Genomic DNA, 14,395 nt, shown 5'->3' with positions numbered 1-14,395 from the left:
ATAAAATCGTACGACACATGAAAACTAATAATAAATTCAATAATCTCTAACATTACAATATTTTTAAATATATTTTGCTAAAAATCTATTTGATCATTTTATGTTTGTCTTATCATTAACAGAGTCTAAAATTACAAAAAATATTTTATTTAAAGTGTAATTTAATTTTAAAATTTGAAAATAAATGTGTGTTAGTTTAGGGCATTTCCAACTGAGATTTATTTCAGTTTTTTTTTCTCATTTTATTTTGTGTTATCAAAAATAAAAGCCACGAGAAACAGTCAAAAACCCGAGTTGCTCTTATGAAGATGGGCTCATTGGGCTGACCTCCGGCCCATCCGTACTGTCAAACCGGCCAGACACGCCTAATCGTACGGTTCGGAATAAAAATATAATTATCATTAATAATTTAATAATCATATTACATGAAATTGGACAAGATAGAGAGAGAAAAGAGAGAGAAAGAGACTTCGCTCGGAGCCAGCCACCGCACAGCAGGCGCCGTAGAAAATTAGGGTTCGTAGACGAGAGGAGAGAGCAGGGAAGGGAAGGGAGAGGAGGAGGCTCGATAGGAGAAGATAGAGAGAGAGAGAGAGAGAGGCGGAAGGAGACGAAGTTCCTTGTTGCCTTCCTCTTCTTCCTTGTCCAGATTGGACTCTAGGGTTTCGTCCTCGTCAGCACCTTGGACGAGGTAATCGCCTGGACGCCCTTCTTCCCGTTTTGTCAATTTTTGATGTGATGCCCTCCGATTTTCGTCTTCAACCTCGTTTTGATCCGGTTTGCCTCTTTTCTGCCCCGATGATTTCATTTTAATCTAGTTTTGGCGATTCGGGGTTTCTTTGGGCGATTCCAAGGGAAATGGTGAGAGGCTGGCTTATTTCACTGGTTGCGTTTTTTTAGATCTCTTATTTCTGTTTTCAAATCGAGTTTGTCGGGATTTATTTTCATCCTTTTGTTACTTCCTAATTTGTGCGACGCGTTCCTTCCTTTTGTATTTTTTTTCTCGTCGCAAGGTAAGTTGATGTTAATCTCGTGTCTTGTTTATTTAGAAAAATTGTTGCTTTTTAGTTGTTAAAATTAGATATTTGAACCGGTTTAACTTAGTTCTTATTGATGTTTTTGTGATTGCTAATGGTTGGATAATATGGTAAGATCACTAGGCTCGTGTGAGTTTATTTATTAGCCGGAAATCTTCATCTGATCGAAATTTGTTGCGTGCAATTTAGTTACTTTTGTTATATTATATTATAGGTCCATTAGCCTCTTTTTGCGGTCTTACTTTTTTTTGATGTAAAGATTACTGATCGGTAGAAGGATGCATAGGAATTGGGATGATATCCTTGGTACTTGTGAATTTCTCCCATTTGCTTAAGATGCGTGTTATGATCTCGTGGATTTGTTGAAACTATTGTAGCATTTCTGCATCTTACCACATCCTCACCCCTAAATGATCAAACACAATAGGAGGTCTCTGACCCTGTGAAAGCTGCATAAGCAACAAATATTTCACTGCTAGATATCTAGTTTTCATCAACACTTGATTCCCTGTCCTCCCTCAGCACTTGTCTCACTCGTGTACACCCAAAATCCTCTAATTTTCCATGGTTGCCCCATGATAGTTTTTTCTTAAAAAGAATTTTACTATCGATTCTTATTCTATGGCCAAGGAAATTCAAGAAATTGATCAAAATCAAATCATACTCAGCTAATTCCTTTCCAGCTTGGTTGATCAGGGGATTTTAATTTCATTCCAACCAGTCGTTCAGGGGATTTTGACCATTTATTCTTCCTTATCTTCTAGAGTTAATGAAGACGTGCGATAAATTGACCAAATTCGAATTAGACTTGGCCAATTTTGAGCCAATTCGCCCTATATAGGTTATAGTTGATTGAGTTTTCATACTGTTGTCTCATGATATCTGAGTTAGTAAGGACTTGCATTGATAAGTTTGCTTTAATTTGCATCTTGGTGTTGTAGTTGGGTTGGGTCTTTGCAATCATGACCCCAATGGTTGAAAAAATTAAACATATTCTATCTGTATGCAAGGTAATTATTTGTTTTTTAAAAAATCAACTGACATGTCCTTTGGACTAGCATCATATACTGTTGTTGAGGCTATCAGACTTAACCTTTCAATGAGTTTTAATGGCTTAAGTTGGTAGTCGATATGCAAGAAGAATAATCTGCTAAAACACTTGTTAGAATTTTGTAGGTATATGTGTAAATATCTTTTTCTTTTCTGGAACCAACTAGATGTTGTCTTATGTCTAATGCTTAGTGTTTAATTAATCTAATTACTGTGGCTATTGATTTATTAAATTGAACTTAGTAATGATTGCTCAAAATTCAAATTAAATCTAATTGAGTTAAAATAAGGATGTATTTGAATCGTCTAATGGACGGACTAGGATCAAATTGATTAGGCTTTGATTTGGACATGAGTTGGACTCTGACTTAGCTTGAACCGAACCAATTTAGGTTAAGTTTGAGCCAACTTGAAGCAATGTTGGTTAATATGAATTTATTCTAATTGATTTTGATCTTTTTATTAATTCATATAATTTATCTACATCATTTGCATAAAATGCAAATATATGGTTGTTTCCTCAATGTTTAATTCTATTGTGTTCTTTTATGACTTTTGGTTGTTCTAATACATGCTATTGAGGTGTCACATTGTTACTAGTTGCATATCATTTTGATCATTTTACTAATTCATATAATGTGCCTACATACTTCATTTGCATGTTGCATGATGAATATGGTTATGTTGTCATTCATGCTAATACTAGTGGTCAATGCATGATGAATTTGTTTGTATTTAAGGCTGATGATTACATTTTATGTATGCATTTATTTAGTTTGGAGATGGGAGTCATAAGTGCCCACATAATATCTTTCTAGATTGAGATATTATATTGTGAGGCAACCGTCGTGTATGTGGAGTGTTGACACTATTGCATTAGATTATTGTTAGTGCAATTGTTGGAGTATGGTTGCATTAATTGTAGTGTTATTTGTTATAGTTATTCATAGCAGCTGTATATTCCTGAGTGGTAAGTGTCATTGCACTTGGTGATGAGTGGTAAGCCACAATATTCATAGTATTGTTAATGCTTTCATGCTGATGATTAAGATGCATTATTACTAGGATTTTCAGAATACACTTTTGATGCTAGTTGATGATCATGCATCCGAATTATTCTAATTCTTTGTGTTGGGTTTGAGCTTCAAGCGTAGATATCAAGATGGCTGGGTTATACTCTTTTAAGAGTTTTTGTGGTTATCTAGGTTATTCTATCTTATCTTGCACTGAAGCTACTTTTGTTGTTGACATTGGTGTTAGAGTTGCTCTTCGTATAGGAAATTGAGAATTTGCCTTTATCTTGTTGGAACAGAACTAAACCTTATAAAAAAGGTCAATTGAACTAAAACTAATTCAAAATTGTTAAGTTGGTTCAGCTTGGTTTGGTTAAAACCAAATTAATAAGAAATATTACTCATTTTCTATAGTGACTACATGAACCAAAGCCCCTCATATCGTTATCTTATTCCATCAAAAATTAGCAAGAATTATTTATACTTCATATTGACTTGATTCACATTCATCTAGCATTGACTTGTAAAAGGTACGAAGACAAATAGTTGCAGAACAATTTCGAGTTTGCAAGATAGGATATAGTTATGGTAAGGGTAGGATGCCAAGCTAGGAGCAAAAGCTTGCATTTAATCCTTAATGTGAATTTGAGCAGGCTTAAATAGTAATATCCATTAGGGAAATCTCATAGACAATGATAAGTTTTAGGAGATGGAATATTATTGTAATATTAGCTATCTATTCGATCAATTAATTCCAGTAAAATAATTTGGGTTTTTTAGGTTAGTGTAAAAATAGTGAAACCGAATATTTTGGTTTGATATGGTTCAGATTTTGAGGATGAACCAAATTACTCCCCCGCATAGACATTCAACACAATTTAATATTTCTTATTTTCAGTACATTTATTTACTCGACAGAATATAATGATTGCTATTTTTCCTGGTAATTGTTTTAGTGTTTAAGGTCTTTGATCCTTCGACTGTAGTATATGTCAGTATTTGTGGTGGTTATCATATTTTGCAAATGAATATTCAGTTACTATTTGAGTTTATTGATGTGCTCTGAGTTTATAATTCTATCAGTTGACCCATGTACTGTCATAGCTGGGAGCTTGGCATAATAGGCTTGTACAGGTCTAATAAATATAAGATTGTTTTCAAATCCTGAAAGTGTTTGTATTCTGTTTCATGCAGCAAAAACTAACAAGATCATGAGAATGGTTCAGTATTTACCACTTTGTTTTAATGTTCGTTATCGAGTTCTTTGATAACAAAGTTACAAAAGCAGTTGCCAGTGAATTTGAAAATGAATTGTATTTGTTGATTTTTTTGGTTGTGCTATTTACTAATTTCTTTATTCTTCTATAAAACAATATTTTCATTAGGTATTTGAGAATTCAAATTACATTCTCATATTGCTACCGATGGCGATGTGAACCTGGAGACAACATGGTCTAAGGAATTTGAATCTTGCTCATTTATCTAGTGATTTATAATGATGCTTGAGGACTTCTTTACTCTAACGGAGATGAGAGATGGACTCTCGAGCCTTGGTAGGGTTGAAGAGCTGATATCCATGATTCAGAAACTAAATGATTCTTCTACAAGTAACTTGGTCGATGCAGCTAGGCAATGGTCTACAGTTGCTAGTGTTTTAGCAGCTACCGACCACAAGGAATGTCTTAATCAATTTGTTGAGCTAAATGGTCTTTCTTATCTGAAAAAATGGCTTCAAGAAGCGCTAGACAATTATACTGATGACAACGGAATTGTTGTGGAGGAACTGATCCTTTCATTATTGATATCATGTGAGAAGCTTCTTGTGAATCCTGAAAAAACAAATGCATCTGGATTTGGAGCAACTATTGAACTTCTCATGGATTATAGAAGCAGTAAAATTAAAGATAAGGCTAAGCTATTGCACGATAGATTGACTCTTGCAAAGAATGGTGATATTCATTTTGATGGATCTGAACCAGCTGAGGAATTGCAGATGAATGAAAATGGCTTGCATTCTGGAAATCCATCTGTCAGCATCCCTCTTTGCTCCATGCAAGTTGGTGAAGACAAATGCGAAGTAGAATCTGCAAAAAGTAAAGTACAGGTATCTAATGTCATAGGCTGCTCCCTTGATTCCCCAAATAAGGAGAGAGTTCCAACATGCAATCAAATTTTTTCTGCATCGTTGAATCTAATTGATTCAAATGCAGTTTTAGCAGAAATAAGTTCATCCCGAGTACCACTTGTTTCAAACTCATGTCAGGAGAATTTATCTGTTTGCAATACAGAAGAAAAATGCACCACTGAAACTTGTTCGCAGTTTTGCCAGAAAGAAGATGCAGATGATCAGTGTGATGTGATAGGCTCTAAGGATGTCGCTGACAGTGTAAAAGAGATCAATATGAATATTACAGAAGTCAAACCAAGTAATTCCACTCAAAAAGAAACTGGTTATCATTCTTTAGCATCTGCAGAACCTACTGTCTCATCCAAATTAGATTCTTTCAACAGTCATTCTTCTGCATCAAAGGTAATGGAACATCAGCAAGTGAATTGGATTGCTGACTATGGGCCGGACAAGCATTTGATAAAAGTCGAGGAGTCCATGCCAGCTGCAGATCTCACTACTAGTCTTCAAGATCATTCTGTCAATGCTAGCATCCCTAACGATATTAGCAATCCTCAGTTATCTACTCAGGAGGATGCTGTCAGTAGTGTCATTATGGATCTTGAACGCGAGCTCAATTTTAAGAATCGCAAAAATCATTTTTCAGTATCCTCTGATTTCTTAAAAGCTGTGGGAACAAAGGCCAATGAAGAGATCAGTCAAAGGTCTGGACCAGGTCTTGAGGGCTTGGATGATGCATTGGAAGTCGCAAGGCAAGTGGCTATAGCAGTGGAAAGAGAGGTAGTTGATTATAGAGAGGTCTCTTGTAGCTCACCCGATGTCAATTCCAGAGAAGCATCTGGTTCTCATAGCCCTGTTTCTGATGCACAGCAGGATGAACAAATGGCTGAACAAGTCGATAGAAACAGTTCTTCTATTGTAAATGAGCATACTAGGTCATCGTCACCTGAGAAGGGATCAGAGATCACACAGAACATTAGTTCTGGACGAGAAAACACTGATCAAGATATAGTCTCGCCTGGGCCAAAAATTCCCACGCAAGAATCATTTGGCAAGGTCATTTTGGATCGATACACCTTTGATCTGAATGCAAATATTTGCAGCGATGAACCTGAGTGTTCAATGAAGAACAGTCCAAAATTGCCTATCAATGTATCTGCTCCTGTAGCTGTTGTGGCTTCTTCGAAAGGAGCTCCAGAAATGCCTTCTCTCCATTTTGGAGGTGAGATGGGGTGGAAGGGGTCTGCTGCTACCAGTGCTTTTCGACCAGCATCTCCTAGAAGAATTCCAGATGGCAAACGGGCCTCCTCTGGTCCCAAGCAGAAGTCAATTTTTGTTGGAATTGATCTGAATGTAGCTGAGAGTGACGATGAGGTTGCTGGTGACGACCCCACTTTGGCGAAAGAGTTGCCTGCTTCCTCTAGTCTTCCATCCGGAGATTCATGTGTCGAAGTCGGTTCAAAAACTGAGTTGTTGAATTTGGATCTTAATCGCCTTGGGGATGAGGACACCTCTGCACTTTTATTCCCATCGTTGAAATTGAATTTTCAAAATGGGGAACGGAGCCTATCTTCAGCTTCTTCTTCATCTTATAGGCATTCTTCTTTTCGAGATTTTGACCTGAATGACAACCCATCATCGGCAGATGCTGGTTCTCACAGCGTCATCCAACCAACAATGAAGACTACTGAATCGCTTGGATGGAAAGCAGCACATGAACCTGCCATCAAAATCATGGGAGCAGAAATATCACTCACAAGGAAGGACAACACTTACAAAGCACAGCAATTTGTCGTACCAAATGGGATGATGCAAATGGAGCCTGCTATGTTTACCAGGCCATTGCTTCCTTATCCCGGCGCATCAACCCCAGCTTATGGGTTTGGCGGCCTTCCAACCGGGCCTGCCATGGCGGTTCCTACAACATATTATTCACCTGGAAACTTTTCCTACTTGGCCGAGACCAGAGGAATGATGGCGCACATACCACAAGTTACCAACTCGGGTCTCGGCATGTCTACTCCTAGGCCTTTTCACTTTGGTGCAGCTAATATGCACTATACAGCTGGTTTTGGTGGCGCACACCCTGGTTTTGACCTAAATAATGGGATGACACCACCAGAGAGTGTGATCAGAGAAAGCGAGAGCCTCGGTCACCATCCTGCTCTCGGTCATCATCCTTTGTTTATGCAAGGGCATAGAGGTTGGATGGAAGACCCTACCCAGCCTTCTAGTTCTACAATTCCATTAAAGCGAAAAGAACCAGATTCAGGTTGGGAGCCGCCGCCTCCTTTGAATGGCTACAAGTGGATGTCATCGCGACCATGATTGTTTCGATAAACCAGCTTAAATAGTTAGTCGCTTACCCTTTTCGGCCCTCGAATACTAGGGCCAACTAGATAGATAGATGATGTGGCGATGACAAGATGATGAAACAAATAAGGTTTATAGATATAGCGGTAATGCAAAATTGATTTATCTGTAGGTTTTGGTTTGTTTATAACGAATGCTGCCTCCATTGTCATTGATTAGCAGTTGTAGTTCCAGGTGCATGGCAAGAGCCATGAGGCTTTTGATCATTCATTCCTTGGTTGGATGTCTCTTTCTTCATAAAGTCGTTTCTTAATGCCAAATTTGTGCAGGATAGAGAATTCCTTTTGGCTTGAACTGTTATGTGCAGTGAATTCTATTAAGTTCTATCATGTATTACTTTTTTTTTTCTTTTATTTTATCTTGACGATAATTAATGTTGGGATTTTTTTTTAAAAAGGTTGTTTTTTTATTGAAATTGTTGAAAGGATTTTTTTTATTATTTATTATTAAAAGGACGTTTCATTCTAACTCAACAGATTATATTTTTAGAATTTATTTTATTTTTAATACTAAGGTGGCAATTGATAAGAATATAACAGATTTAGTGTAGCATTTGTTACCCAATGATTCTATACCATAGTCATCAGTTCAAGTCGTAGTAATATTCTCTTAGTAGGATAAGAATATAACAGATTTAGTGTAGCTAGAGCTCTTTGAAGGTGTTTTTATTTAAGACCTAAACCAAGGAACTTTGACCTGAAAATTAAATTTGATGCGTTCACGGAGTTTCGATTAGAATATTTTAATTTGTTTTACGGGTAAAGAACCATTATATTACATTAATGATACTTTGTAATTTATAATATTTCTCTTTCACAGAATCGAATGGTATATTTATTTTTTCTAAAATAATTATATTTTACATTGTTCTCATGAGAATTTTTTGCTTTCTTATTTTGTTTAGCCTTTTGGTGTTTCAACCTCTAAAATTTATTAAATTTACACGAAATCTTCAACCTTTTGTATTGCCGTAAGATTAACATATCCCAGCCAAGTGATATAATGAAGAACAAAAATGATATGAATTTCAAAACTTTCGAAAAGAAGGGACTCCGAGAAAGGAATCAACGGTGAATAAAATATGTTTCAAGTAGGGATGTAAATGAGTCAAGTCGTTCGTGAGCTATTCGAAGCTTAATTCGATAAAAGCTCGTTTGAGCTCATTTAATTAGGCTCGTTAAGATAAATAAACCAAGCTCAAGTTTTATAATATTCGGCTCGTTAGCTCGTGAACATGTTCGTTAAGCTCATAAATCAATTTTTAAATAAAAAAATAATAATTTTAATATTAAATTTATAAATTTTATACTCTATTTATAAAAAACATAAATAAATATATTAAATTTATTTATTAGAATAAAATTATAAATTTTAACAAGAATATTATAATTTTTTTAAAATATATAATTTAATTTTTAATGAATATTTAAATTTATAATTTATATTTATTAAGCTCGTTTATGCTCGATAAAAGCTCGAATAAACTCGTGAGTCATGAATATATTCGTTAAATAAAGCTCGAGCTCGATTCGATTATAAATGAGCCAAACTCAAACATCCAAGAGTTCGGCTCGGCTCGGCTCGGCTCGATTACACCTCTAGTTCCAAGGAAATTGAACGCAAAAGGTGTTTGCAAAGAGAGAAGAAAGAAGGCTAAAACATGAAATGAAAGTGGAAGGAAAGAAATGTGAACTCACGGCCTCACTTGCAGCATTGCTGCGAGTTTGCAGTCGCTACCACTGCTGTTATAGATTGTCAGTTGAGGTTGTATTGATCCAATAATTGGGTCTAATCAGTCAACTCAAACGCTCAAATTGATAGAGCTCTGTATAGTATAGTAACGTGAACTTTATCTCATCTATACTCTCGACGTACTCTTTCAATTATTGAGACACTCCTATAATGCAACATTGCGACCTCAAATTCATGGCCACATCGTGAATTTAGAATTCATCATTCCGGTAGAAAGTTCATTCCACCCTAGTTGAATAAGAAAATGCGATAAAATCTATTATTTTTTAATAAGTTTAATAGGTAAACAAAGAAAAGTATATTGATTGTGCAATTCATCCTTTCTCTCATTTGCACCTTAGAATAAACAGGGTATAAACTCTTTATGATAGGCAAGTGCAATTTTAAACATGATCTTGAGATAACGATAAACTCACGAAGCAAATTAATACAGGAAACAAACTCGACAAATATTTACACTCTATTCCATTTTAAATCTGAGAGAAATTAGACACAAATGGCATGAACATTGTTTTGCCTACCACAAAGCACCAGCATGAGATTAGACTTCTCCATCATAAATAATGGGAACTGAAACACTGCAGGATTAGAACACAAACGCACATGTAGTAGAGAAATCCAAACTCCAAATGATCTACCAGAAGTGACTTCAGAATGCCTCTCTTGTTGGCGAGAGCAGGTTGAAAAGGAACGCCTTTGTCAGTCCTGTAACAAATATATATTGTAATCTTCAATTAGGCCAAAAAAAATTCAATGCAAGAAATTTCATTTTAGGGGAAATTTTATTTTGCTTTTAGAATCAATACAACAATAACAATCAAAGATTTTATCCTACCAAGTGCAATTGGATATATAGATCATCCTATGCCATTGGGCTCGATTTCCTACTTATATTATCATCTATTTTTTAAAAAAAATTATGAAGCAATGTGTCGTAAGACCCAAGGTGATTTTATGAATTTTAGGAGAGTGTCTTAATGCAAATCAATATTTGTGAAGCAGTTCCACCCGGAGGATTAGCGTTAATAGTCATATGAGTATAGATTTAGTCCCATTAATCATTGAGTATTACATCAGAAAATCAATACAACAATAACAATCAAAGATTTTATCCTACCAAGTGCAATTGGCTATATGGATCATCCTATGCCATTAGGCTCAATCTCCTACTATATTATCATCTATTTAAAAAAAAAAATTATGAAGCAGTGTGTCATAAGACTCAAGGTGATTTTATGAATTTTAGGAGTGTCTTAATGCAAATCAATATTTGTGAAGCAGTTCAACCAAGAGGATTAGAGTTAATAGTCGTATGAGTATAGATTTAGTCCCATTAATCATTGAGTATTACATCAGAGTTTGATAGACATGAGTAAAATGATTCTCCTTAACTACAATTTTCTGTATCAAGGATTAAGAAATCAACTTTCTGAGAAGGCGTAAAGATCAACTAAATCACATAAGAATATGATTATTTTGACATAACATGTTTTTTTACATGGTTTACTTCAAGGAAAAAATCAGCAAGCCTAATTTATACTGAGCAATATTCGATTTAGTCAGATTGGTCCAGGGGAGGTGCATACTATAGAAAGCTTCCAATAACAGAGAATAGATTCTCTATAGCACCTTCCTTTCTCACCCTAGACAAGTGTTGCATGACATACATAGCATGTTCATTTGTTAATTTGAGATGGAAGGAATATCTATAAGCATGTCTATATCTAAATATTCATAATTTAAAAAATGTACCTTCTTTGAAAAGTTTGGGACCAGCAGCTACAGAATCAGTTGTCTCTTACACTGGTCAAGAATCTCCCACTAACCTGCAAGCCAGAGGTTAATCTTTACCAATCCCTTAAATTTCTAATCTGTAACCAAGTACCAAGAAATTATGAATGTATTGCCACTTTTCAGTTTCAGAATTAGAATGAGAAGACGACTTTCCACCTTGTTGGTCTATTTGAGTGATTTCTACCTTGTTGGTCTATTTGAGTGATTTCTACTGCTTGCGGGTCTTTGCCACCATTTCCTTTGGCTTGTTCCTAGCAGATATTCATAACGAGAGTGCATTAGTTCATGTTAGGTGTCGATTACAAGAAACATCTGTATCGTTTTAACTTACTACAGGTTCTTGTACCATCCATCCCGGAATACTGTTATTGAGAAGACCAATATATTCTTCCATTGCAGCCTCTGGATTCATGTTCCCAAGCCTTTGCCAAGCATACCTAGGAATGTAGAAGAACCAAGGTCCCCATTAGATGCATATTTCATTTTTACACTCTGTCAGTTTAGAAACAAGAATATGTAACCAAAGCTACAATGTTGAACCATCCCGTAGTGGACGAAGAGGAAAGCATGATGTAACAGTTTTCTGAAGCTAAGGAAAGCTACGATGTCAGGAAATTCACAATTCTCCGAATGAGAAGATAAATACATGCCAAAGGGAGGGGAAGTTGAAGTAGGTTGGTAAGTTTCTTATGTGGCTTGTCACAAATTGGAAGAACCAAATCCTGCAGCCTAATTCACAAATCTATGCAAGATGATTTCCTCATGGAAGCCCCATAATTCATTCTCTTTCCTTGCATTAATATTCATATCCAAGCTTTTCGGTGTCAACGTACAATATAAAACAGTTTAAAAATGGACAAGTAACCAGTAAATCAAGAATATTACGGACAGAAAACATGACCCTATGAACCATAACTAGGTCATGTTCCGTTTCTCGCTAGCTTCTCCAGATATAAACCCATGATATATTGGTACCAAAGTATGCAATAGAGGCGCATCGGAACTGACATTACTGAGAGAACTGGAGTATGTTTTCTTTCCTCAATTGCCTCTTCATACTTCTGAGACACCTATGTCATACCATCATTAAATTGGCACCAAAGTATGTAGAGGAGGCACATGATGATCACAATCATCAAAATTACTCAAAGAAAGCATATGCCTATGAATTGATAACTTGGGTATGTTTCTTTTCATAATAGCTTCTCCATACTTCTGACCAACCTATGTTATACCATCATTAAATTGGTACCAAAGTAAGTAAAAGAGGTACATAATCAAAGTCATCATCAATCAGAGAAAGCAAAGCCCACTTTGGCTGGTACTTCCATCCAATAGACTTTATTTTTTAAAAACAACATATCTCCATATATGTAATTTCTGCTATTTTCTCAACTAGTATAGTGTCTAGTGACCTTGTAGACTCAAATTCAAGCAAAAATGTAAACATTGAGGAAGAAGACAAAGGAGTAATAGAAAGCCATCACTTAGACAACATGATTGAACGATGTAAAAGAAAACACTTTTTTGGCTGATATAATGACCCTCATTGTTTCATAGTTGAACAATCCATTTGACATTCATGAAATCCTCTACTTAACATGATAGGGTTTTTGAATTTAGTGATAATCATATCTATTCTTACTCAAATGTTACTAAAATAAGACTAATCCAATGCACCCATGATTTGAAATCTCATACCATACCGGATGAAATGGTCAAAACATATCATTCCGATAAATTATCGAAACTCTATACTATTTGGCACCAAGTCACTCATGTGTCATTGTCTCAATCGTGCCGATGATGAGTATCATTTTATGTCAACACTCAACACCCCTTAGCATGCTAATATTGAATTCCAGATGAAAAGCATATATATATAGTTGTCTTTTTTTTTTTTCCTTCTTCATCTCCTTCCTACTTCCACCTTCAATTTACCACCAACACCATACAATACCAACGACATTGACAAAATACAATACTATTTGGCATTGAGACACAAACCCTGGACCAGTCATACTTAAATGATTTGATACCTTAAGATAAGTATAATAATCCAATCTAAGAAAAAAGACAAACAAAAAAAGTAAAAGAAGAAGAGGCCACCACATACTGACCATTTTGATCGAGCAGAAACCATCAAGGTCATGGGTTTTGGCTCATAGCAAGGCCCCTCAGTGGCAACCTTGTGCAGCCCATACAACAGAAGTTGTGCTTCATCGCTCAGTTTCGACACTGCATCTCCACCTTTCTCACTAGAAACGAATTCCGCTGCGACCCCGAACAATTTCTCCAGCTCACTCCGCTCAATCCCTTCCCAATCGTCCTCCCCATCCAACAAAAGGCCCTCTTTCTCTTCCACTGCGCTCACATCTTCGTTTTCTACAGCATTTGCTCCACCCAATTCCACAACGTCCTCTTCAGCTTCCTCATCCCGGACAAACCCTTCTTTCTGCTCGATGAAATCCCCCTTTTGGGGGGCCTCCTCCGCGATCTCCTCTTTCTCTAGATCCAGCTGTTGTGGTTCGACATCGAAGGACGGGGCAGGAGGCGAGTTGCGCGCTATTTCCTCCCCCGCAATCGGATGCGCACTGGCTCCGTGTGCAGAAGGACCGGCGGATGAGGCGAGGGCGGAGTCGCCATCGCCGTCGTCTGCGGCGACGGAGGCGATCTTGCCGATGAGGAAGGCGATGAGGACGGAGATGAGGCCGGTGAGTAGAAGCTCCTGGTAGAAGTCCATCCTCCTCCGATCCTCTTATCTGCTTCTCTCCGCTCCGCTTCTACCACCCGAGTACCAACTCCGATCCGGCGATCCGCTTCCGATCCCCGGCGAGGAGAAGAGGAGAAAGAAATAAAGCGAGAAAAAGTGGAAAAGGGCGAGGGCGATAGACAGAGAGAGCGAGAGGCAAAGCCCAACCGGCTAACTGACGTGTTCGGCGGAGGCGCCGCCTTCCACAAACGGTCCGCTTCGGCACACACTCTCTCTCTTCCAGGTGGGCCCAAGAGTGCCGCCAAATGTTGTCATCTTTCGGTGGTAAATTTGGCGCGCGTCGTGATCCACGTTTTTTTAGTCGCCGATTAATCACGAGTGCGACCGATGCGGTCCATGCAACAAATTTTGCAGCTCATAAAACGTCAATTAAAAGATGATCATTTTTTATTATTAATTAAGAGTGATGATTCTATATATATAAAATAAATAGGGATCATTATTTTCTACTAATAATAAAAAATGATCGATTCAT

The 14,395-nt window shown here is 36.8% G+C and overlaps 2 protein-coding genes across 3 annotated transcripts; one reads left to right on the top strand and one right to left on the bottom strand.

Moving 5' to 3' along the window:
• Positions 1 to 424: 424 nt before the first annotated feature.
• Positions 425 to 7,895, top strand: LOC121971484. The gene is made up of 2 exons (XM_042522780.1): positions 425 to 691; positions 4,486 to 7,895. Exon 2 carries the CDS (start codon positions 4,596 to 4,598, stop codon positions 7,554 to 7,556), a length of 2,961 nt encoding a protein of 986 aa, XP_042378714.1. The 5' UTR covers positions 425 to 691; positions 4,486 to 4,595; the 3' UTR covers positions 7,557 to 7,895.
• Positions 7,896 to 9,696: 1,801 nt separating this feature from the next.
• LOC121971483 (acyl-CoA-binding domain-containing protein 3-like) lies at positions 9,697 to 14,167 on the bottom strand. 2 transcript variants are annotated; one of them, XM_042522777.1, is made up of 5 exons: positions 13,268 to 14,167; positions 11,479 to 11,584; positions 11,304 to 11,398; positions 11,106 to 11,179; positions 9,697 to 10,058 (listed from the first exon to the last, which is right to left on the bottom strand). In XM_042522777.1, the coding sequence occupies exons 1-4, from the start codon at positions 13,888 to 13,890 to the stop codon at positions 11,161 to 11,163; spliced, it is 843 nt and encodes a 280-aa protein (XP_042378711.1). In that variant the 5' UTR covers positions 13,891 to 14,167; the 3' UTR covers positions 9,697 to 10,058; positions 11,106 to 11,160. The 2 variants fall into 2 exon arrangements, with proteins under 2 accessions (XP_042378711.1, XP_042378712.1); XM_042522778.1 differs by having other exon boundaries at positions 11,332 to 11,398; positions 13,268 to 14,166.
• Positions 14,168 to 14,395: the final 228 nt, after the last annotated feature.

Source organism: Zingiber officinale, chromosome 4A (assembly GCF_018446385.1).
Source record: "Zingiber officinale cultivar Zhangliang chromosome 4A, Zo_v1.1, whole genome shotgun sequence".
NCBI classification, from domain to species: Eukaryota; Viridiplantae; Streptophyta; class Magnoliopsida; order Zingiberales; family Zingiberaceae; genus Zingiber; species Zingiber officinale.
This window is presented reverse-complemented; position numbering and strand designations above follow the sequence as displayed.